Source organism: Stylophora pistillata, chromosome 11 (genome assembly GCF_964205215.1).
Source record: "Stylophora pistillata chromosome 11, jaStyPist1.2, whole genome shotgun sequence".
NCBI lineage: Eukaryota > Metazoa > Cnidaria > Anthozoa > Scleractinia > Pocilloporidae > Stylophora > Stylophora pistillata.
In genome coordinates, this window is record NC_142529.1 from 12,200,575 (window position 1) to 12,226,767 (window position 26,193).

General features: G+C 37.5%; 2 protein-coding genes across 6 annotated transcripts in view; one reads left to right on the forward strand and one right to left on the reverse strand.

Annotated features, from left to right (window-relative positions):
• Positions 1-14,435, reverse strand: part of LOC111326801 (transient receptor potential cation channel subfamily A member 1) — a 34,218-nt gene extending 19,783 nt beyond the window's left edge. Inside the window, exons 1-6 of one of the 5 annotated variants that reach the window (XM_022930873.2) lie at positions 14,290-14,435; positions 14,040-14,163; positions 13,735-13,874; positions 1,771-2,013; positions 1,148-1,241; positions 514-689 (exon numbers count right to left, since the gene is read on the reverse strand). In XM_022930873.2, the coding sequence (XP_022786608.2) occupies positions 514-689; positions 1,148-1,241; positions 1,771-1,944 (444 nt within the window). In that variant the 5' untranslated portion in view covers positions 1,945-2,013; positions 13,735-13,874; positions 14,040-14,163; positions 14,290-14,435. Of the gene's footprint in view, positions 1-513; positions 690-1,147; positions 1,242-1,769; positions 2,014-4,389; positions 4,816-7,229; positions 7,404-13,734; positions 13,875-14,039; positions 14,164-14,289 lie in introns of those variants that run through there. The other 4 variants (XM_022930877.2, XM_088737888.1, XM_088737887.1 and 1 more) reach the window with 4 other exon arrangements.
• A 6,745-nt stretch (positions 14,436-21,180) lies between these two features.
• On the forward strand, positions 21,181-25,521 carry LOC111326827 (uncharacterized). Its single transcript, XM_022930906.2, has 3 exons — positions 21,181-21,345; positions 21,424-21,498; positions 23,047-25,521. Exons 1-3 carry the CDS (start codon positions 21,283-21,285, stop codon positions 24,007-24,009), a joined length of 1,101 nt encoding a protein of 366 aa, XP_022786641.2. The 5' UTR covers positions 21,181-21,282; the 3' UTR covers positions 24,010-25,521.
• Positions 25,522-26,193: the final 672 nt, after the last annotated feature.

Below are 26,193 nucleotides of genomic sequence, written 5' to 3' on the forward strand. Positions count from 1 at the left end.
TATTATTCGCCCGATTATAAAAATAAAGGGAAAATATCCAAATATTAGTATAATTTCAGAGCTGAGCAAAGAGTTCCCAGCAGTCTGATTGGTCGAGTGGTTCCTTATATGACGCTATATAAACCGCTACATGCGGTTTATATAAAATGTTAAAATAAAATGTTAATAAATGTTACTAAAATGTTATGATTTAGAAATTTCTCTGTTACTCAGCTCTGAAATTATACTAAAACAACTGTTCGCCTCAGGTTCGGTGAATATTGTCGAATAATCCCTCGACTTCATCTCGGGGATTATTCGACGATATTCACCTCGCCTTCGGCGAATAATTGTTAAATAGTTAACATTAGATAACAAACGCGTATTTCCACTTTCCTAAATGGCAAGAGCATCGAGTATAAAACTTGACTAGGCATTAAAATTTCTCATACTTCACCTGATGTATTGCGTGGTTAGAGAGGATATTGCAGATTTCAAACATGTGTATGATTGGACAAGCGAGTTGATACTTACTAGTGCCAGTCTTTCGCTTCCGACATGAATGGCAGTGTGCAGTGCAGTGTCTCCTGCATCATCTTTTATAGTGACGTCAGCGCCACATTCCAACAGCCTGTCGACAATCTTAAACTGCTTTGAGAGAATAGCGGTGTGCAGAGGAGTTTTTCCTGACTTGTCTCCGTTATTGATCGCTGACAAAGAAATCACAAACTCGATTGATGGCATCTTGATAATCAAAGGTATAGTTCATCATAAAACTTGACAGATCAGTTCCTCGAGCGAATCAAAACGGCTTAAGCGCCTCATGCTGCTTCCTAAATTCATGAATCACGCTCCTCTTTCTATAAAGTTCACGCATCACATATTAATTTTGACCGTAATCAAGCGTTACGTATAACGAACTCTTCGCCACCTTCCGCAAGGGGAGTATTTCTTCTATTACAAATGAAATTGAATTAAACATGGAGACCGTTCTTCATCCAAAATAATTATTAGAAACGGATTTACTTCCTGTTGGATATATACCTGACTTCATTTAAAAATATTCTACCACTGACTAAATACAACTCCCTCGTTATTTTACCGTGCACTGACAAGTTTGTTATACCATAAATATCAATATTATGCAAAGCTATGATTCACTGCTTACCTCCCCCCTTGGCTAGCAATTTTTCTACTTCTTCCACTTCTCCTTCCAAAATCAGCTTGTGAAGCCTCGTGGATTTACCACCTAAGACTTTTTCCTAAAATCAAATACCCAAGCAGTAAGCTGACATGTAGTCGTTTGTTAAGCGCTTACTAAAATATGGCGGCGGGACCAAGAAAACGACCGTAACCTCACAAAAGATCCTCGACCAGCCAGCTACGCAGACAAACTCGCATATGAAATCTTATCTTGACGCGGATGTAGACCGCATATGTATATCACCATCTTTACATTTTAATCATGATTCCCCTATTGTTCCGTTTTTTTGGTGTTTCCTGCTGTTTTCCTTCATCCTCCCTTTCTCTGTCTCCCCTCTCTTCCCCCCTTCTCTATTTGAAATCATAAAATAATAATTCCTTCTGTATTTAATTTTTTATTTGTAAACTTATATTATAATTATGTCAAAATTTTTCTATCGAAATTTGTTAGTTTCCCTGTTTCGTTCTCCTCTCAGTTTTTCATATTTTTTTATTCCTTAAAGTAACGGTTAAGAGGGACACCAATCACAAGTTACTGCATTTGGGAATCCGGAGAATTAGATTATAAGATAAAGTTGTTGTACTTACTTTTCCGTATTCCCCGTCATCTTCACTTCCGGAATTCATGGAAACAGTGCTTATGAAACGGGACTCTTTTCTATCTCTCGCTGCCTTCTTTTCATGGTTTTCTTCAGCATCCCCGCTTCCATCATTCACATTCACCAGAGGTATTTCTCCATTGTCATTTATCTGTGCGTCCATGTCTGCGTATCTATCTTCTTGTCTTTTAACTGTTTAAGATTTGCACCTTTGAAAGATATTTATGAAAACCTAACGGAAGGAAATTTGAGAAGCGTTACTTCTTGATGTGTTATTGTTGCTTATATTCGAAAAGACTACTTCTTCTCGATCATTTCCTGACACATTCTTCTATGAAAGCGATAGTATTTATGTGGCGGACATTATTAATGTTCCAGCACAAATAACGCTTCCAATTCCAAATGCGCCAAAATCATTTGGCCAAGATAATTGTTTCTGTCGATTTGTATTTTAGATGCCTTGGTCATAAAATCATAGAAGTTTCACCCGCCATCCTGATGTACAGGGAAGATTTTCGAATGGTACGTGCTTGAAGCTACCAGCGCGAGTGTAACCCTCGGGGCTGGCTACACGAACTTCCGCGTTTTCATTTATTTTCACTTGCGTAAGGGAATCAATCAATCAATCAATCAATTTATTTAACGTGGTCAGAACGCTTAGCTAAAAGCTAGTTTACAGGTACGCCACGAAATGTTTTGGAGGAAAAAAGGGAAATGTTTTGGAATGTGGTAAGTCGTTAATAATGATGAAATCGTGAACTCTACAACACTCTACCTAAATATAGGCATCACGTGAACTGCGGTGCATTTTTGTTTACAAACCTCTCTCGTGTTCTTCCAACATCCCAAGCGTGTTATTACGCCATGCAGTAAAATGATAGAGTAAGTGGTTTATTGCTTAAGGTTTCTTGCTTTATATCCGTGAATTGCTTATCGTATCGTAGTAGAGAAGAAAGAAAACTACGCTTCTGATACTAGCGAAAAAAGCAAAATTCCTTGTCCATTTTAGAACTTGCATGAATTAGGTGGCACTATGGAAGATACCTTTACCGTTAAAAATCAAGCAAATTAGCAGTAGGGTACCATTTAGGGAGTCTTTAGATCAATTTTTTGCATAGGGCATTTAGTTAGGTGCGTAGTCATTCTTATCTTACTCTAGTTTTTATCCTTATATTATGTTATTTAGACAGGACCCCACTGATAACGGTGCTCCTGCACTGAAGGGCTATCCTGTATAAATATTCGTTATTATTATTATTATTATTATTATTATTATTATTATGCAGTATACACGTTTGGATGCTAGTGAACTAAGCAAGATAAGGCGAAAATTCGTAACCTATCTGCATGACAGGACTGTTAACTATAATAATATCTATTATTACACGACTCGAGCAGTCAGAGGGCCAATAACTAAAATCAACCAATCAAAATGCTCTATTGCCGGTCCAATATTCTCTAAGTATTGGACCGGGCACTGTCCCGAATGGTCCTGAATGATACCGCACTTGTGTCGCTTTGAACTTCAGTCGTATAATAAACCTCTTATTAACCAAGCTTGCTCGGGACCGTACTGGAAGAATATCGGCCCTCGGTCTTCTTCGTACGGACCTCGCTGCGCTCGGTCTGTACTGCCAAGACTTCGGGTCGATATTCTCCCAGTACGGCCCTCGCGCTTGGTTAATAAGATATATATACTACTTAAATATAAATGATCAATATAAAACGACAAAAGTGTCAATTGGCCCAATACTAAGATGTTTTGTTTTTAAATTTTCATGATTTACTGTTCGGTTCTTAAAATATCCTTAACTTAAAATGTTCATAAAATCCTGTTCATAAAAACTAAATCATAATGTCCTTAAAATTCTTACGCTATAACCAGTTTAAATGTTCTTGCAATGTTCAGAGTGCTACTTAATACAGCTTTCTGCATTCTCAGCAATATTTCTTTGCATATTATTATTATTATTATTATTATTATTATTATTATTATTATTATTATTATCATGCAACATATTTCTCTCCCAACTTCATTAGTATACATACTTATTGTATACGCATATTTCCTGTAAAGTATTGACGATAGCAGTTTCGTTGCCTGAGAGCAGATAAAATACTTGCCTAAATACCCAAAATATTTACAAAGCGTTATAAAAGAAGCTGCTCTTTGGCTAGTTTAGTATTCATTTCGGATTTCAAACCTTCCGTGATATATGACGGTCCCGAATGCTGAAGGATGGTTTCCACTCCTTTACTTTTGAAATCATGGTTGCAATGCTAATGTTCTCGAATAGAACAGCGTCATGAACAAACCAAAATTAAACCTGGGTTCACCAAAATTCATAATTTAGCCTTGCATAAAATTTGTGTGTTAATTTGGATGTTATTTTGTTCGCTATCCCACTGATAGAGAAAAATGTATACCACAAGTATGAACATGGAGAGAGAGTATTACAAAATGGATATGACCGACTGGATATAATATTTGTGTGGATTTTCGTTAAGAAGAACATTAGAACCTCAGATTGGCTTTATTGTACATCAGTATTCGTGACAGAAAAAAAATCTAAAAATCTATCAGCGCGAATAAATCATGCGAACAAACCTTGACAGAGTCAAACTTTGGAACCTTATTTGAACGGAGTTCAAGTAGGCCGCCCTCCTCGACGTTTTTGTTCTTACTTGGTTATGTGGATGAGAATCCGAACAGGATTATAACAATTTGTCCACAGAAAACAAGGAGAGTGAACTTCGCATCTTCAGAGTTTCTGAGCGGTTTGCTAACAAATAAACGTGACTGGCGTATTGTAATTGCTTTGTTCATACCTTAGAAACAAAGCGCGATTTTACATCATGCATTGTCATAGTCGTTAATAATTGTTACCAGCCTTTTCAAGGGTGATTGGTTTTGAATAGCCGTGGACATGGGCGAGAGAGCCTCCTTCGAAAGGCCTCGATTCTGGCAAACCACTGATTCGTGCTAGAATAAACATATACGTAAAGGCCTCTCTTTCAACTAATGCTCTTGAGGTAATCATTAACTTATTACATCTTTTCATTTATTATAATTTGCATGTCTTTCTCGCAGAGAATGTGCGCAGTGTAAGGAAATATTTCCTTGATTAGTCATGACAGAAACCTTTCAATTACCTCTGAGTTTCACAATTTTGTGGCAATCTAATGACTTTTCTGTCAAATGCCAATTAAGACTATTCACTGCCTTGAGAGGTTAAAAATAGTGATAGCTCGGGGGGGGAGGGGGGAGGTGTGTTGGGGAGCAAACACATTTCGTTTCTTTTCTTCAATTTTCTCCCTCTTTCCACTCTGTTTAAAAACATGATCACTATCAGCCCCTCTCCCAGGCTTTCCTGATCGATCCCATGAATCCTTCACAGAATATAGACAATAGTTGTTTAAAGAACTACGACAAGCACCCACAAGTGCCTACATTGAGGAAGTTGTGGGCAAATTTCTGTAAAACTGTCGAATTCCCATCCGTAAAGGATCTTAGGCATTGAAAATTCAGGCTACGTCTTTTGAGTACATTGCATTTGTCGATCAAACCAATCGTTGCTACTAAGACTGAAAACTCCTGTTAAAATTCGGATGAAATGAGCATAAATCATATCTCTCCGAACGAAGCATGATACTGAAATATCTAATAAAATTGTCATATCATTTTGCAGTCAATGAAAGACAACAACTCGCTCAGACTCTTATGCCTGTTTCAGGTCTATTAAAATATAATTCAAAGTCAAAGTATGTTCCTTCAGAGTCTTATGTAAGTTTCATATTCAATTCAAAGCTAAGTAAAAATATCTCTAAGCCGTTTGCATATGTTTTCGTGAACTACATTTACGATTAATTACATGCGGTTGGTCAATGCGTTAGTCAGTAACGCAAAGAATGTGAACTCCGGGCGCTGTGGAATTAATCATAAAAATTTTATAAGAAATCATACTCCAATAAAGTGTAAATAGTTATAAAAATGATAATAGTAATAAACTTATCTAGCGCTGATATCAATATTTCTATTTTCATCAGCGCCTATTACCATAATTCTGCCCGTGCTCGTGTCCCAAAGGTGAAATAAAAACTTTAAGTAGGTGAACAATGCCATTTTGCCATTTTGATCTGCTTTGACGTAATGATCAAGATGTCATAAAAGAAAAAAAAAAGGATGTCAGGATGTTTTTAGGTTATTACCTATACCTATCAAGTCTTGACTTGGAGTATTAATAACGTTCTCTGTCATTTACCGTTCAGTATGATATAACTGGACCGCAGTAAAGCTTTGTTATTGGGGCTTTAGGAGGCTTCGCCAGAGAATGAAACTACCAGCTTTTTCTTAAAAACTGTTGATCATCGGCAGTTCTTGTCGCAATTGTTCGACGTCAATCAAAGCGGAAAACTGTTGATTATCAGCAGCTCTTGTCGCAATTGTTCGACGTCAATCAAAGCGGAAACTAACGAGATATGATTGCTAAACAGGAACAGGAAGAGCAGCAAATATCCAAAAACATTTGCTCAAATCAAGAAGTAAATCATTTCATAGCTTAACCTTTAAAAAAAAGTCCAATCCAGCCCATACTGATCCAACAGAATTCCTCAGTCCTCAAAGATATACGTGGCAAGCGCATGGACAACAGTCTATTTGTCCTCCCCGCTGATAAACTATAATGATGAAATATTTTTACAAGAATGGACCTCCTTCCTGCATGGTCTTTCTTGCTATTCGCAGCTGTTTGTAATGACGATTTATGCTCACCCACAGCTAAGAAGTTGCACAAACGATGAAATAATGATGAAATATTTTTACAAGGGTGAACCTCTTTCCTGCTCTTTCTTGCTATTCACAGCTGTTTTGTAATGACGACTTATACTCACCGGCCATTGTTAAGAAGTTGTACAAACAGCCGGTCATCGATTCTATCGTGCAGTCGTGAAGGTGAAAACTATCGCACAATCAAACACATTTAAATTGTCACTGAAAGTAATTTTTAGCGAAGTTTCAAGGCTATGCTTTAAATGAATGGATAACACGGCAGAACCCGCTAACAGTGTCAAATAAGTCACGAAACCATGAACGTCGACCAGTGTTGACAAAAAGCTGATTTAGTGAGTTAAAAATATCTTCTCGAAGACTGCATTCTACACATCCTGATCTATCGCTGTGTAGTATTTATATGATATCTTCCTTACAAGTTGAATCGTCGCGTAATGGCCATAGGTGTCAGTGGTGTAAATGAAAAGACGTTGCTATTTATGTGACTGAATTATGATATATGCCAACGAATAAACTAAAAAAAAAATAAAAAAAATCCACCTAATCATGATGGTCCGAATTTAGCTCTGTTCATTGAAAGCAGTTCTCAGGACCGAAGTCAAACTTCTCTTGAATCTAATAAGTTTAAGCGCAGCATTTCACTCTCGTTTTTTACTTACTTCTGTTTGTAGAAATCGGAACTTTATATAAACTTCGCACCTGAGGGCATCTTCCAATACAGTCAAAAGCAGTATATAACAAGCCTAAATGTCGGTGACTTTTTACATCGAGAAAGGTAGACAAGACAGGGCCAAAGTTTTATGATTAACACTGTTGTTGAGTGCGGCAGTCGTTTGCCTATTGAAAAAACTTTCATTGTTCAGACAAGCAGCGAAGCATACGAAATATCGCATTATGAAAATTATTGATAAATCATGCTAATCACTCGGCTAAAGGCTGAGTGGCAAGTGCGTTAGATGGCTGCACAATTGGACCAAAGATCGCAAGAAATCTCGGTGTCGTCATCGCAGAGTGCATTGCTGGTCGAATACACGACTGCTTCGATTCGATCCCGACAAAATTTTTATTCGATGATGAAATGAGCACGACATTAAGTTAAAATCCTGACCACATTGAATTATTTGTATAACCTCCTGGCTTTGTGATTTTGCGCCGCGGTTGCATGCAAGGAACCGTCGAGAAGCTCGCCCACTGGCTGTACATGGGTAAAGTTGAGCTGGAAAGAGAATCAAGTAATTTTTATGGTCTACCTATGCATGGTGAATGCCTGACATTCATTTCCCCTCACGAGGGTTACATGACAACAATACTTCCCAAAGCGATAAGGTTTTTCCAAAATACTTGAAAAGACCAGTTTCTAATAAACGAAATGACATTTTGTTAACTGTAAAACTCCTTTGAAAGCGTTTGCTGGTAAGTCAAAATTCTTGAAAAAAACTTAATTTTTTTTTTCTCACAACGATGAGTTTATAGTACTGGGATTATGGGACCATGGCTATCACCAGATTGAAGGCATAAATCACCGTAAAGAGATCCAAGCATTCTTTAGCTTATTCTATTTTCACCTGGACCTCCAAAATTTCAACTCCATCCAGATGGGAGGTAAAGCGCTTCAGTCGACCCTTTCAGTAAAAAATTCACGAGTAGAATTTTCAATTTTATCTTCCCTACCCTCCTTGGTAAGTTTTGCATCTACGCACCCTTGAAGCAGCAAGTTGGACATGCTTAAAGTAGCGTATTGTACGAACAGGCGTAAGATGTCCTCAAGACGCAATAGTAGGCCCTTATAGATTATGCTAGCATAATTTTTGGCATAATTTCTGCCAAGTAGCAATGCTAGCATAATTCGCATATTCGCAGGATTATGTGTAACCGTATAGTAACCATGCTACGCAAGTCCGTGATTAATCACTTTGATCAGTTATGCTTAAATGCCGCGGAGAAACCCAAAGAATTCTGGAACTCACTTCGTCCTCTAATGCATTCAAAGAGATGCGCACCAACTGAATATATCACACTCAAAGAGAACAATAAGATAATTAAAGATCAGAATCAAGTTGCAGAGATTCTGAATAGTTACTTTAACAATGTGACAGAAAGCCTGGACATCTAACAGTACACTTCTTTTGAAAATCAACCGCACTTGTCAAATATTCCAAGGAACTGGAATCAAGATGAACAGTTCGAGTTCGATTTAGTTAATCATGAGTTGGTCAAGACTGCTCTACAGAGAATGAAAGCAAACAAAGCAACTGGTCATAACCATATACCCCCATGTGCACTCAAGGCGTGCAGAGCTGAATAACGTATACGCATGCGCCAGGTTTTGCCGCGGAAACACGGATTTTGAGTCGTTCGCATGGTTGATTTCCTATTCTGTTGCTTCGAGGCGTCGTTTTCCTTGCCGCATTTCTTTTACCTCCAAAAATTTGGTACACCCCCTAAAAATTTTCAAAAATTAATTTTCTCCTTTAAACCTTTGGAAATAGGGAAGTCCCTTCGACGAAAACAGAGTTCCTCGGTTTTAAAGGTCAGCCCTTATTATTTCCCGCTAATTTCGCTAAATTTTAGACCTAGTACACTTGAGCCCGCGTTATTGACCGCATACCCGCTGACGTAGCATTTCATTATTCAGCTCTGTCCACGGCCTCTTAGTCATCTAATTAATACTATCATCACTTCGTGAGCAGTCCCTGACTCTTGGAAACGAGGAGAGATCGTACCACATCATAAAAAGGACTCACAATTAGAGAAGGAGAATTTCCGACCAGTCACAGTTCTTCCAGCGATGTCTAAGACCTTTGAACATCTTATTCATCAACAATTGACAGTTCACTTAGAGAAGATTCTTCATAATTCTATATTTGGATACAGAAAATATCATGGGTACCCGACGGCACTCCTTGCACTCACTGAACAGTGGAAGGAGGATCTTGATATCATAGCATTATTGGCAAGGCTTTTGACTGTCTACCACATGACTTAATTCTGGAAAAACTTAAATTCTATGGCTTAGGTGATCAAGCGCTATCTTTAATGCGAAGCTATCTCTCTTCTCGCCATCAAATAGTGAAGCTCGGCACCGCCTTCTCCACGTGGGAAGGGGTGTTAAAAGGAGTCTCTCAAGGCTCTGTCTCGGGACCTACATTGTTTCATATTTTTATAAATGATTTGGCGTATGCAATAACACGATGCAGGATTATTAATTACGCGGATGATACAAATATCCATTGTTCAAATAAGAACGTACGTGCCGTTGAAGACAACCTAACTAGTGATCTTGAGAACGCAACTACATGGTTTATTCAAAATGGCATGAGAAAAAATCTGGAAAAGTACCAGGCTGTGGTCCTTGGCAGAACAGAAGACAAGCTAGTCCTTCAATCGGGTAAAATTGATGTCAGAACCGCAGAATAGACTAACCTCTTGGGAGTTGTACTCGATAGTAAGCTTAAATTTGACGATCAAGTTTCGAGTACTTGCCGCAAAGTGAGTACTCAATAAACGCGCTTAATAGACTGAAAAATATTTTACCACTTAAAACCAAGGAATCGTTATATCGCTCATTCATACTACTGAATTCTTATTACTGCAACAAAGTTTGGCACCATTGCAGAAAAAGAAACACTGCAAAAATCGAAAAAGTCAATGAAAGAGCGTTGAGATATGTCTATAATGATAAACATGCATCTTATCAGCATCTCTTGGAATAGGATAAGACTACCCTCCATGGAATCTCGAAGAATTCAAGACATGTTACTGACAATACATAACAGCATATCGAGCAAAGCACCACGGGCAATTAGGAATCTTATTAACTTACGCTCATTTAAGTACAATCTCAGGCGCCAAGAATATGTTTTATATACAATGAATATATGAAGTTCATATATTTTGAACTGCGGTGTTAGATACGAAAGATGCACGATCCTCGCAGAAGAGAGAAAAAAAAAAAAAGAAAAGTCAGGCCTGTACGGGATTCGAACCACTGATAGTAGCTGTGATAGTAGCGTTGTTAGTTGTCAGGTTTTCATTAGGTATTAGGTGGAATACCTATAAGCTAGCTCTTAAGCTAAGCATATTTCCACGTTAAATAAAGTATGTATGTATGTATTTTGATAATTATCGGATCATTTTTGATGCTACGTACAATTTGATCATTGTTTATCTCTATTCCCAAGCCCTTTGTGACGTTATTCCATGTTTTAAGTTTTAGTTCAAGTAGTAGCTTTGTAGTTCACTGTGAATCACTGAGTGGCGTCTGAAACAGTCTGAGCCCGGGTCTGGGGTGCACCGCACCGGAACCGGAAGTCACATTGTAGGCCATGTGTAGTCTAGTACTAGTCTGCATGTTAACATAACCACATGTTTATTTGAATTTCATTGTGGATTTGTTGCGCGTTTCTTTCTTGTAAACCAACGGCTTCTAATTAAGAAATGTATTTTTTGGACTTACTTGCAACTTTTTCAAAGAGCATAATTTAAAAAAAAAAGGGACATAATTTGTAAAAGATAGCATAATTTTAGCATAATTTCCCCCCCCAAAAAAGCAATGATACTAGCATAACATGCTACTTTTACTAGCATAATCTATAAAGGCCTGCGCAGTAGTCCTGACTTGATTAGTTACAAATCTACTAAGCTGTGGCGCTATCTGCTGCGCGCGTGCTTCGAGCGCACTGGAAGTTCTTCCATCAGTATCATGATACAATCGAACCTGCAGTAAGTTGATTCCTCAGTATTTCACTGCGCACCCAGTACTGCGCATAAAAGTCACGTGATCAGGCGAGTAAGCGCGTGCGCATTCCGAAAACACGGTAATATTTTTCAATCGATGTACCAGGTAAAGAGGTACGATCATAGTTGTTAGCTCTTGTTACGGTGACCTATATTATTTATCGCTCAGTGCAGGATGGCCGCTGACGTTTCTCAGTAAAGGGGTATTATAAAAAAAGGAATAAAACGTCATTTTATGCTATAATTTACCACTAAAATCGCCCAAAAATATTACGGGCAGTGATTTCGGGAGATAAACATGGACTTAATATACTTGAAAGCTTTCCATGGTTTTATTTCAGTGGTTCCGCTTAAAGTGACTGTTAAATACAGGCCAGTAAGACAATACAAACAGTCCGTTGGGACTTAGTAAAGGTTAACCACAATAGCTTGATAGATGTGACCCCTAATAAAGGTGAAAATTACAGGGTGACCGTCCAATAAAGAAGCGGCTGTGATTCCTTTAAAAAAATTAACAAGCAAAAGAGAAAATGACTGATTTTATCCACTGATGATTGTACATAAATCAGGCCGGCATACACCACTGTGGTGCAGCTTTCCTCAACAAAGCCTCAAAATTCTATTTTTTCTCTTTGAGGGCCACACTGAAAGCTGGGTTCCCTCTTCAAAGATTACTACTATAATTATCATTATCGTCTTCGTGATTATTATACCGTGCATAATGAAATTACCATGCTTTCAGTGAAAAAACTTAATGGGCTTAGGTCTTTCTAATATGGTACAATATACGCTGCCGTCAATTCTAAAACATTGTGCAATCATAATAAACCTTTTGGAGTAAAGACCTTCACGGTGATCTGTTTACAATTATTTTTGTTTTTTTTTTCCGATTGTTTTCTGCCGCGTCTCATCGCTTGAGTGATTCACCCTGTCCCTGTCATCGTGTAATCTAAGGTACTATGGCGGAAATGCCCACAGTTCGCTTTATTTTATGAAGTTTTTTGTCTACGTGGCAAACGGCATTTTGCCAATTGAAATTACTCAGCAACTGAGATTTACCATCAGTTGATATAGTGCCTCAGGCTAACGCGCAGATGTGATTCCATTTGATAATTATTTCATAGCCGCAGGACTGAATATTACAATGTTCTGAGCTCTAGCATACTGATACAAATCAGAAAAAATTGTGCAGCTGTAATCATATAATTATGCAAAAGTTGTCAATCGACTCTGGTTAAAGTGCTTAAGTCGAATTTTACTTGTTTCAGACAGATCCGAACTTGTTGCAGTCCTCGGTTGCTCTTTTTTACTATTTTTCTGCTGTTTCACTTTTAAGTGCTAAAGTAATCATAAATCCGGATCAGTCAGCCTTCTATTCAAATCAACGAAAAATGATTAACAAATGGCACAGATAAACAGTTTCGCTTTCTTCAAAGTAAAACAGGAACGCCTTATCAAATCTCGTTCAAGTATTTTCAAGTATTCTGCGTCAGTAATTTAAACATTAATGTTTCAGACAAAGCAGAACTCCCCGAAGGCTTCAGTTCTCGATTGTTCTTTTACTTAGCCGTTTCGTCTTAGAGTGCAAAAGTTGAGATTTAGTCGACTTCTTGTACCCGAATCCACCAGTTTTTTACTCAAATCAATGGAAAATAATTCACAAATGGCACAGATAAACACTTTTATGTTATTCATAATACGGTAAGACCTCTTGACCAATTTTTTTGAAGTGTCCTGTTTTAGACTCAGCCTCAATTATCTTCTTCATTTTATAAACACCAATGATATATCAGGTGAGCTTCACAAGTTAAAATAACACCGTTACTATGGTTATGTAATAAATCGCGCCTTTCGTAGCGAAATTAAAATGGTTTGATTTTATATATATGTATATAGTAAATAGAATATTACATAGCCGCTTGGATATACGAAATTTTTCTTGTCATTTTGTAAAATATTTCAACGTTCGAAGAAAAGTTTCGTATCTCGGCGCGGCAATGAAATATTGCTAAGATGATCTCGTTCAGCACATGACATAAACTATTTATCAGATTTAAGTTCCCTTTTCAACAGAAGTTTTCTTGTCTGGCTATTCCACCAATATTAATGTGCAAACCGCAAAATTAATTTCCTTCCGCTGGTGATCGAAACTTTCGTCGATGGGCAATATTTGCTAATGGCGAATAGTAAAACTGAAAATTTTTACTCACAAACCACTTTTTAGTAAGAATAGTCTTTCACAAGCTTAACATTTATACATTTACATTTAAGCGAGTTTACATTGATGCATGATGTTTGCGTTCACATTGAATAGCGACGAATAATGATATACTAAAAATCTCTTCTTGAAAAAAATGCTGGGAATGCCAACGAGTGAAAATAAAATCACCCTTTTCTTGCATGTAAGATCGATAGTGCTTCACTCACCTAAAACTAGTCTTCACGGTAGGTTGATATAATTATTTTCAAAGTTGAAATATTGCAAGCAACTTGTCCGTTCGTGTTTATGTTGAATATCAAGACAACAAGAGAATGTTCCCTCCGGCAACCATTGTTTGCTTTTTTATCTATTAGAGTCAAATATGTAAGATTAGAATAGCTGAAGTTTTGTTAGAAAAAGCTCAGTTGATTACTTTATAATTCCCTAAATTTGCTCAAGGAATGATCATAATTTGGGTAGTTGCGATTTCATTGTATGACTGACGATCACATATGTGCTATTTGCCTCGTACCTAATACATGCCCTCAAAGACATGTTCCTGGCGTATTTCACTTGATGCAATCTTAGAATTCTTCATCAGCAACTTGTTATATCGCTTTCGAAGAGATTCCTGGATCGAAAACTTTGTTCGGGTACTGCAAAAGGGAATAGAAAAAAATACCAATCATTTTACAACTGGGGTTTGAGTGGAGCTCATACTGATTTGAAATCGCGAGTCTTCGCTTTTCCTTGCAGACATTAAATTAAGTTTGTAGCCTCACCTTGTGTTCTTCTCGCAGTATTTTAGCTCTCAACTAAAATTAGATCGAAAATAATTTGATTATTAATGGAGCTTTTTTTAACACCAGTCAGGTGAACTAGCCATAGGGGGTAGTTGCTGCGCCTTTTGTCTGCAGTACAACGAAAAAAATACGGGCTGCATAATTATATTTCCTACCAAAATAAACGGCTCTGTCACGCAACACTGGTTAAAATTGTCACGCCTCTAATAGACAGTTATTTTTTTCCTGGAGAAATTTCTTTTCCCAAGAAATCGTCCGGAAATTACGTCAACAATGTTTGGCCTCGGGGCATATGGCCACAGTGTAAGTTATCAATTCTTAGTTAGTGTTTATCTCATTCTTTTTCTTATCGAGACCCGAGTCTTTGAAAATAACCCTATGATGATCAATTTAAAATTTATGGCTACCATGCTCTAGCAAGTTTTCATATGTTCTTTGAGATTACCACAATTCTTCTTTCTCTTAAAGCGACGAGAGCATCTGCTGAAAAATAGAACCAAACCGTACACCAAGTAAGGCTTTGCGAATTTTTAAGGAACAATTCTAAAGCCCAGGATGTAACATTTTCAGGGTTTATAGGTGTTAAAAGTATTTACTGACAGAAGGTTTTGGGTTACATCAAATACTTTCAGAACTTTCAACAAAAGTCTCAAAAATGGAATTGCAATAAATGAAAAAATTATTTCCAATTAACAGGCGAAATTCAAAGAAGAATAGGTAATCAGTGTTGGAGCCCAGGGGATAGGGGAACCATGAGGCTTTCGAACGAATCCCTTAAAATTATTATGTCATCACTGTCATTATTATAAATATTATTATTTGTTACCATTTCAACAATTGGTCGAATGTCAATTAGACAATATATTCTTGAATCATCTTTCTCTTGTGGAACACGACACTTATAAATACGTGGGATGCGGCAGGTTTTCTGTTTTGCATGCGAGACAAATATTCTACAACACTACCTTCCAACATCATTATACAACCCCTTGTTCTTTTCAATGCTACAAAAGTTGTACTATACCAGTAAGCACCTGCAATCTTTGACAGTCTTTTTTTTTTTTTCAGTTCTTGCTGTGACAACACAAAAGATGATAAACATCCCAAAATAATATCACAGTGGCGTCTCCAGCACGTAATTGAAAAAAGACTTTTCCTTTCAGAATTATCGAAATAGGTTTGGTCTGCACATCCTGGAACTTTGAAGAAAAATTTCAAATTCGCAAAGAGAGCTTTTTACCATTTAAATCAGCGACAAATGCTCCAAGGAGTCGCTAAATTTGCGAAGCGAGGAAAGTCGGAAATACGATACGAGTCTAACAGGTGACCCTATTCGATCGAATGATAGAACGGTGGAATGGAGGAGTGGTGGGATATCCAACAACATGAAATGCCTTAGTGTATGAAAAGAAAGTCTCATAAAATGGAATTGCAATGAAATAAGAAAACAATTTGTAATTAACAGCAAAATTGAAATTAAAAGAAGCCTAGTTTTATGATCATTGGAGCCTAGAAGATAGACCGATAGAAGAACGGTGAAGTTCTTGAGCTATCCCCTAAAAGTTGTCATCGCTATCACTTATTACCACTATTGTTATTTTTTATGTGATTATTTCTAACCATTTAATGATTATTTGAGTGCCAATTAGTCACTTTATACTTGAATCATCTTTCTCTAGTGGAACAGAGTACTCATAAATATGTGGGACGCGGCAGCAGTAGCCACATGCAGTATTAACACTCAGTATGCCGGCAACACGGAGAGTTTTAACAAAAATCACCGATAAAAGTACGGGTTCTGCCCTTAAGGCTCGTTGATTAAAATTGTGAGGAATAAAGATGCATTGGAAGCTGCGCTTTCAGACTTGGCAACATGTCTGCATGGATTCCAAGGAACCAATCACAAACTATTTGTTATTTACAATCGCCGAGTTGTTTTTCATCACGTAACCCGTTCTAGAAAATATTTCTGTTGTATCAGTAGCTTTTGGACTGCGCACTATGCGTTTGCGTTAAACACCTCTTGCAAAGTTATAAAAGTTGAGAATGAAAACAATGAGTGGGAAGAGAAGAAAAATAAAAAATGCTCCATAGTTTCGGTCGTCAAGTTTATTCATTGGCTGAAAACAGACGTAAACATAACAACCTTTCGTTCGGCGGAAAAGCTCATTGTTCAATTAAGCTCTGGTGAAAGCACATCACTCCTTGCATTGTACAAGAATAGGTAACTGAGAAACTTTACAAATTAGGAAACTTTTCTTGACTTACGGTGTGGTCGAGAGAAGAGAGGAACTTCTATCGATTATGCTACTTCACGGAAGAGAAGTAAACGGTGGTTATGTTTGGATTTTCGGAACATTTGAAGAAAATTTTGGAAAGGTAAGGTTACTCTTCTCCAAACTTCCCTCGTTTTTCATAGCTCCATGAATGCATAGCTGACGTATGCCATACTATGGGCAGAATGCGTGTACGTCATTGGTTTTTCATAACCGATAAAGTGGCAAAAGCTGTCAAATTTGAAAGCGAGAAGAATGGGCCAAAATTGGTCAGTGCACTAGACTTCGTAAACTAACTCCCTTTTCTGAGTTTTAGAAGCACAGGATTTTAAATTAACACACGGATTTAAATTTATAATCTATCTACAAGGACATTCACGAGATAGAAGGATTAACCTTTTGCACTTGAAAATGCACAAAATTTGGTCGTTTTTAACATCAAATTCATTTTCAAGAGCGATTTTCTGAAAATCCTTACCACCCACCAAAAATCAACGCATGGTAAATGGCAGTTTAACCTTCTCTTTCACAGAATCCGTTTCAGTAACGAAAATTGGCCGACGGGAGCCTTTATCCATTTCAGTTCGAAAATTTTTAGTCGAAGTTACGTTCAAAAATGGTGCGTTTTGAGCGGGCGAGCCATTGTCTTCAACCCAGCCATGAATGGCAATTCAAAACTTTTGAGAAAGCCAGTGCACGCTAAATCTGAAATAAATCGTCTTTCAACCAAAACAAGTTCTAATGGAATTGAAAAAATTCAAAAACTTGTTCCCAGACTAAAGAGAAAATAGTCTTCGTGAAATGTACTCAGAAGTCAAAATTTTAGATGAGAATCGCGGTGCATACTTGGCGATCAGATTTCAAAGTCGTTGCGGGGTCGATCAAATAACTGCGTACTAAATGGAAAGGCAAAAATGACCTTGAAATATTTCGAAACAGAATTAAAATAAACACCAAACATGATATTCAGAAGCGAAAAAAGTCAGATTTGCTTATGTGTGTGCGACCCGCGCAAAATATCCACAGTGCTTGAATTGTTCCTTATTCGACTTTATGGCCAGAAAACTGCGGAGCGTTGTTTTAATTTGAAAATTCTGAAAGCTGTCAGATTTAAATTGCACAATATTTCAAGAAAGGTCTACCCCTAAAAAAAATATTTACCGGAAGAAAGGACGGACCGAAATTAACAAAGCTCCACTTTCGTCCATTCTTATTTCAGATCGCGCTTTGGAATCGTAGTTTTGTTCACTTGAAAGCTCTTTAAGTCGCTTTTAAAACTTGAAAGAAAATCGCTTTCCAAATCGAGTATCCTTCCCAATACCGTATTTATCCGAGTAAGGGCGCCCAACCTCGAATTAGCACCCACCCTAAAGGCAGAAAAAGTAAATAAGCACCCACCCCTTCTCCCTTCCCCTCCCACTCGGAAATATCGAATAACCCCATCCAGCAAGTTTTATATGGTTCCCAGGCCACAAACCCATTTTCCGACCTTTCGATTTCGCGATCGGACAGCAGTGGGAGGCAGCCCCAGAGAACTCACTTATTGGCTTGAACCAATTGAACTAATAAGAGACTTCGCGAAGTCGAAGTTTTCTTCAGAGTATATTTCCAAAACCTTGCTTTGTCGTATCTTTGTGTCCAATTACTTTTAAAGTTCGTGATTGTTTTTGGGCTTCTAAGGCTCTTTGCTTTTTTTTTTTGCAGGGCCCTTATTGATATCAGCATTCTATGCTGAAGAGGTCACTCTGGTTAAGTAACATTCATTATTAATATTATTATTGTTATTATTAAAACTGTAAAAACGAACGATAAAATCCGACGTAGTAGTCATGACCCATTGTCAAGGAAAATATAAAAGATCATGCAAATTACAACATAGAAAGCGTTTTTGGCGCAAAGAATTAACATAAGAGGGTGCGAAGATATTATAAAAATACTTTCACACGAATGGAGTCTGATTGCACGTTGAGATTTGGCTTTAACGCTCTTCCAAAAAGCATTTCGTATACTAAGCAGTCAAATCTTTTTTCTGCATTTCTTAAGCACTTCGAAACGCTTTTGCAGGTCCTGGGGTATTGTCCTGTGCATGTTCTTATAGTGCGGACGGCACAAAACGTGGACCCCCCCTTCTGGACTCCCTTCTAGACCCCCTTTTGGACCCCTTTCTGGACGCCTCTAACTAGATTAAGAAAGGATGAAAACAATAAATACCTGGTGGGACTTAGGAGGTCATCATCAAAGTGGCATTTCATGCTACAAACATTTGCCTGAATCTTCAAAAAGTGCCACTAGAAATGTTAATTCTCACGTGTGCTATTGTGGAATCCATTTTGTTTCTAAGTTAGAGTGGGGACCTCAGCACAAGGCTACAAAACTTCCGGTTTTTTCCTCTAATCGACCGATCAGATTATTCCACCATTTTGATTGCATCATCACATGTCCTTGGCTACCACCGCTGACCAAAATAATTGTGGATACCATACACAGAGCTCTATGGTGAAATGTTGAAGGTAAGGTGTGTGATTGTTTGGCAAGAATAGGTCGTGATTGTTTATCGATGACTTCAGGAATGTCGAGATTGCATACAAAATGCGAAAAACTCCCACACCTATTGTTTTCATCCTTTCTTAAGGGGGTCCAAAAGGGGGTCCAAAAGGGGGTCCAGAAGGGGTCCAGAAGGGGGTCCAGAAGGGGGGTCCACGTTTTGTACCGTCCCATGCAAACCTCTCTTGCTCTCACGCCAGTCTAAGTTTGGTCACGCGTGTTGTCGTCGCGGGAATGAATCAGGCAAGCGATTGACTGTCTTTGTACAAAATTTGTGCAACATACCCTGTCATCCGTTCCGTGTTTTAGGATTTGGAGTCATTTTCTATCGTTCCGGGTTTTAGGATTTGGGGTCATTTTCCACCGTTCCGGGTTTTAGGATTTGGGGTCATTTTCCATCGTTCCGGGTTTTAGGATTTGGGGTCATTTTCCGCCGTTCCAGATTTTAGGATTTGGGGTCCTTTTCCGCCATTCGCCATTTCACCGTTCCAGCTTTTAGGGTCGCCCGGAAAAGTGTGTCCAAGATGAAGATAAACGATGTGCTCGATCAAGCATAGTTCTTAGTAAACCCTTTGTCGACAATCGCTACGAACTATGGACGAATGTGACCGTTTGAAATCAGTATTCTCACGGTTGAAGTATCTTGTTAATTCTACAAACATCTTGTTAATTCTACCATCAAAAGCTTCGTTGACTCCAAAATTTGCGACCAACAGCAGCCTTTATCACCACTTCAAGAGACAGACGACACGATTCGAGTGGTTTTACCACTTAAAGACCAAGTCTCAGCAGATATTGTGAGGAAACAGCCTAAAAGTACACACCACCATCCAGCCTGTGTTTGTGAGCCGGAAAATTGAACAAGAATTAAATGTGAAGGAACCAAAAGCCACCGATTGTAAATCAGCAGTGTGTTGTTTACGGTTTTCTAGGTGACCTGTGTGTTGCGGGTTATGTAGGTTACACACGCGGACATTTACATAATCGTGTAAAAGGACATAAACAACAATCCTCCGCCATTGCCAAACACTATAAGAACATGCACGGGACAATACTCCAGGACCTGCAAAAGCGTTTTGAAGTGCTTAAGAAATGCAGAAACAAATTTGACTGCTTAGTGTACGAAATGCGTTTTAGGAGAGCGTTAAAGCTAAATCTCAACGTGCAATCAAACTCCATTCGTGTGAAAGTATTTTTATAATATCCTCGCACTCTCTTATGTTAATTCTTCGCGCCATAAACGCCTTATGTGTAGCAATTTGCATGATCTTTTATATTTTCCTTGATAATGGAGTCATGACCACTCAGAAACGTCGGATTTTATCGTTCGTTTTTACAGTTTTATGTCTTAGGAAGTCTCTTTTGATACGGATTGTTATTATTATTACTATTATTATTATCATTATTATTATTATTGCTATTATTATTATTATTATCATTATTATTATCAGCATTTACTATTCGTTGCAAAATAAACATACTACACTTGCTGAAAAAGGTGACAATCTTGAATAAGCTCCCATTCTCAAAATCCAAAAATTGAATAAGCGACTAGGGCGGATAATCGAATAAATACGGTAATTACTTTTCATTTAGAGTTCCTTAAAGCCTATCTCAATTGGAATGGAACTGAAAAACCACATTAAAAATCACAAAACTAACGGCCAAACTGGTCCAGAAGTTCGCAGTCAATCGTGAAGGAAAATTTTCAGTCTCGAGGCATTTGTCTGCTGACGTCATTGGCGTGCGTAATAGGATTATGAAGAAAAACATTTTTATCTCTTCTAATTGAAATTTTTGAACTCTTAGTTTCCTCTTCGGATTGTCAAGCCGCGGTGAATGACCTGTTTTTGTATTCAGGAAACGAATGCTCCTAAAAACACGTCACTTTCATCTTCATCACATAAGGCATAAAACCGTAAGCAAAGCGAAACCAACAAAACCTTCATTGGAAACAACAGAAAGAGAGCTGGGACGAGAAGAGTGACGTTAAAAATGAGCCCGCGATCTTTCTGTTCTGGTATAAAAATCAGTGCGGTGTGACGTCAAGCATCCCATAATATATTGTAGGTTCTTGTTGATCGACCGTCATGTCTTGGTCTGCCTCGCATGGCGAAGGTCAGGGTGGTAGCCTTTCTCGCTTGCAAACTCCATGCAGCACTCGCCTCAAGAGATTAAAACCCGCCTAGACCGTGTAGTAGATACTGATGGAAATGTGAGTAAATTTTCAGGTCTCTTGATTCTTTCTCTGCCGTGAAATTGACGGTTTTTCTCCTCACGGGTTGTTTGTTAGGTTTTGGACATGCCGGCCGTTCTTGAGGCAGTGACGATTTTAGAGCGCCTTCCCATAACGAAAGAGGCTCTTGAGGTAAAATTAACAAATTTAATTGTAACATTTTATATAAAATCTTAAAACTCTGTCAAACGGTAGAGTGATGACTTAATTTTACGGTTGTAAAACAATTGATGGTAAACGTCCGTGTTGTTAACCGCATGTGAAAGGATTCGAAGGAGGTCGCTTCAGATCTTCCGTAATATATATGAAACACTTCGAGAAGAGTTTTCCCCCAACCAACGATTGCAAAATTTAATTCTGTAATTTTTTTGTTGTTTCTGAAGTTTTTATTTTAATCACCGAGAGAGAGAATTTCTTACAATCAGCGTGGATAGGAACATCATGTACGGAAGTTTATTCTTTTCCGAGAATTTCTCAAGGTTGTCTTCTTGGAAATGAGAAACAGCATAAAAACGCCTTTATTTAGATTAATATACAGAAACATTTGTGATCAAACGGAGACCGTTTTCTTTTTTTCTTTTTGCGTGGTTTTAGCTTGTTCATTTTTTTTTTCAAAGTGGCATCGAGGGAATCGAAAAGTGAAATTTACATTGTGGAATCGAAATATACTGGCAAGTTTAGATCGAACGAGTTTTTTCTATTTAAGTCGAGTTCTGTGGTTACTACTAGAGTTCCGTTAATTGATAATTGAGAAGAAAAGCTAGTTTATTCTTTACTTTTCTGCTTTTGCACTAGTTTAGGATACTTGCACGGTGAGTATTTGACCAACTTGCCGGAAGGTAGTCGTTCTTCTGGATCGTGATCGGATAACTCGCACTCCGTTCTCTTAACACCACACTTACAGAACTTGTTTTAAACGTCTCAAGATATTTTTCAGTCTAAAAAATTAGATTATTTTCTAGATGTCGTGAGATCATATTTTCATCAACGATGGTGAACGTATGTGTGAAACTCCTAATCGTCTCATCTGCCTACTCGCCTGTAAATTTGCATGAAGTGCCTCTTCTGAAAGCACCAGCGGAAATGCTTTACTGCTGCGTCCGTTTTCCACTTGTTGATTTTCATCACCTGGACTTTAACTTAAACTTTTAGTACTTCCAACCTGTTGTTGCTGGTGTTAGTGAAACGACCTTGATTGTTTTTATGTCTCGTATTTAAAGGGAAACCTGATGCAATGTTGAACATTGTAATATATGCGTTTGTTGTGAAATGGCAGTTGTTAAATTGTACTCAGTGTTAGTGAATTTGACCGTAAAATTGAATGGTTTATTTTTTCGTTTCTGGAATATTTTCAAGGGTCATAATTAAGAAAGTTATCTACACCTACAGACACTGGTCTAACATTTCTATTTCTCCAGAACACTGCCATCACATCTCTAAGAGATAAGGTTGTAGTAATGCATTGAAATTGTCCCAACGTGGACTGTCATTTTCTTGTAGGTCCTGCTTCGTGCCAGTCAAATATACTCTTGACTAGTTCTTTATCAAATTGCCTCCTGAGGCTTATCTGTCCTCACCAACTTCTCATAGAATTTCCCTTACTTTACTGACACCGGGTAATAGTTTGCATAGAAATTTTTTTTTTCCAGTTACTAACCAAATGGTTTTCTTTCTCAAAAGAAAACACGGTTGGGAAAGACAATCAACCTTCTTCGAAAGAAAACAAAAAATGAAGAATTAGCCAAAAGGGCCAAAGGACTTGTGAAAAAGTGGCAGAAGTTGGTGATTAACCACCTTGAGACATTGCGTAATGCAGACTCTCCAATTAATGGCAGTGGATTGTCATCACCACAGATAAATGGGACTGTTAGGGACCCTGAGAAACCTGCCTCCCCATCTGTTGACAGGGCAGGAAAATCAAAAATTCTCGAAGGAAAGAAAAGAGGGGTCAAAAGAAAACGTAATAGTTGTTCCAGCTCAGAAAACTCTCCAGTTGTGTTCTCAAAATCAGATGATTGTGAAAGTCATCCTGGAACTCCAAATTCTGGTGTACTACCACAAATTAAAGATATTCACAATCAAGGAAATATTTCAACTGTTTCTCCTTCTCAACCTCCTACACCACAGAGTGGAGACAAGAGTACTTTATCATTACAGAGCCCAGAAGAGAGCAATATCCTCTCAGTAGATTCAGGAATTGAATCCCAGCTAAGTGTCAAAACATTGGATGAATTAAATATTGAAAGTGGAGTAGCAACTACTGAATCAAATTGGAATGATCAGTCATCAGATGTACCAGAAAATCTCCCTTGTAGTTCACAGAAAATGCACGAGAACGTAACTGACACAGGAGAGGGTGTTTCGTTGCAATTTTATAAAACTTCCAGTGGATACAACAAGTCAAATAGTGTTAGTTCTTCTCATGATGATGACACAACAGAAGTGAACATATTGTCAGATCATCCTGTTGAACATGAAATACCCACATCACCTGTTGCCAGAGAATTTGTATTAGATGTAAATGTTCAAGCAAATGGAGTTACTGGGAGATTTGGTGATGATGGTTCCTGGTATGACTGGACAGAGGTTATGCCTTCTAGTGATGGTGCTCTACAAGTATTACCTTATGTGATACTTGAATGATGAAATTATCAACTCATAAAAATTCCTTGTCAAGATTGTATTTCGTTTTATAGTATAGAGACACTCATACATAGTGACAAGTAATTAGGACCTGTGCTTGCAATATGAATGCAATAATAAGCTAACTTCAGTGCAGTGTTGGATTTGATGTCGATACAAAATGTTGGATGCGACTCTGTTAGTTTTACTTTTTTGTTTGTCACTAGTTTCAGGTGAAAATTATTTATTATTAGTGTCACAGGTTAAATGTTACTTAATAAAAGATGTTTGCCACTAAGCACATGTAGAAGTTATTGAAAGGTAAGGATATGAGTGGTCTTGTTTTAGGAAATATTATTCCTGACTTTTAACCTCAAGATGTATATCTGGGTGAAGATCATGATGACAGTAACAAACAAGGTTTTATACCAAATATCATGGAATACTGACTGTAGAATTTAAGCTCAGCAGGATATCAGAAATTTGGAAGTTTTCCAATTTCCACCCTGTTTGCCTTTTTTTGCACAGCTGTTTTTCTTCAGATGTTCACAATAATTAATTTACATCTACTATCATTCAGTGTGAGCTTCAGTTTGCTTACAATTTCTTTAAGCTATTTCAGCACTGTTGCTAATGTTAGTTTGAAAGCCTAGATGCCCAGACAATTATCTGGTAGCTATGGATTAGTAAGTTATTTTCATTGAGGATAAGAAAAAGATTTGGTGAGGGTGGAGAGTCTTAAAGAGAAAAGTTGCTTGGAATCTTGTGGAGATTGGTTGACTTTCCATTTTCATCCGAAGCAATACACAACTTTTTCTCTGCTTATGAGTATGCAAATTTAATTTTTTTCCTCTAATGTAAGCCTCGCAATTTCTTTTTTATTGCTTAAAATTGTCACCATTACTAGCTTGCCCTTCTAGCTGGTAGACCATCCTCATGTCTACTTGTTTTTCTTGTATTTTTCTTATATACACATTGTCTGTTCTTCTGAAAGAATAGATGAAAGGGAGGGTGATTCTCTCATAAAATGCAAATAGTTACTTTAGTCCATGTGACTTTATGATTACATTGGAAGAAGTACTACATCAATACAAGTTTGTACTAGCATTCACAGGGCATTTTAGGATTAAAGTGTTCTTGGTGTGTAATATGCATCATAGCAAAGAAGGGTGTTTTATGTTACTGCACCAGATAATATTTGAAGGGAATTTCATTTGAATAACAGTCTGCATGAACATAGGTTGTAATATGACCTGACACTGTTTGTTTTCTTCCTTAAAGGTTAAGATGCAAACCACTGAGGTTGCATTTTGATAAACTGAAATTTGCATTCAATTGTTTTTATGGAGTTGTTGGGTTTCCCGAGAGTATATTCCTATGAAGGATTTACATTGTCGAAGTTAAGGTTGAAAGCTTAACTTAGCTTAATGTTTGTACAATCATGTAAATAATCCGTAACAACCTTCTTTGAAGGAATTCAAAAGATGTGTATTCAAAGTGATTGCAGGTCATTAATAAATATAATTTCATGTATTTATTATCATCCAGTTTTAATAAATAGTCTCATTTAGCCTTAGAGGATTTTCTCTCAGAATCCTACAATGATGAAGAATACTTTGTTCCCTCTTGATTCTGGCATATCTAGCCAAATTGAACCATGCCAGTTATACTGCATTACATTTTATTACTGATGAGGTTATTTGTAATGGTGTAAACCCCACCATTTTGGTATGCAGCAAAATAATTTGTGCAGCTCGTAACTAGTTATTGTTCTACATACAAACTATGCTGGGCTGACAATTGAAACCAGAAATTTGTGGAAAGACATCTTCCTTGTACTCAGTCCAGTAGTTTTAGTACAACTCAACTTGAACATAATCTGATGGGTCATTGCAGACCACAATTGCAAAACTGGACTTTAAACAACTTGCAAAAAACATTTTCAAATAAAAGAACAGTTCAAAGGGTATGCATCACAGCCAAATGTTTGGCCAGTGCAAAGACAACTACAGCATCTGACTCAACTTTTCTTAAAGTCAACAGTTGGAACTTACATAGTATTTCAGGTGCTAGAAAAACACTGAAAAGGTGATTTGTTTTGTACTACAAAATACTGTGTGCAGATATTAATATAAATTTAACTATACACCATGAATACCAAGTCACTACATGACCATGCAACAGCTTCCCCAATCTGCAAATTTG

Bases quoted from the DNA above. Each gene is read 5' to 3' on its own strand.
- LOC111326827 (XM_022930906.2), top strand. From the start codon at position 21,283: ATGCAGCACTCGCCTCAAGAGATTAAAACCCGCCTAGACCGTGTAGTA. The intron at 21,346-21,423 runs GTGAGTAAATTT...GTTGTTTGTTAG, and splicing joins TAGTAGATACTGATGGAAAT to GTTTTGGACATGCCGGCCGT. The intron at 21,499-23,046 runs GTAAAATTAACA...CTTTCTCAAAAG, and splicing joins TAACGAAAGAGGCTCTTGAG to AAAACACGGTTGGGAAAGAC.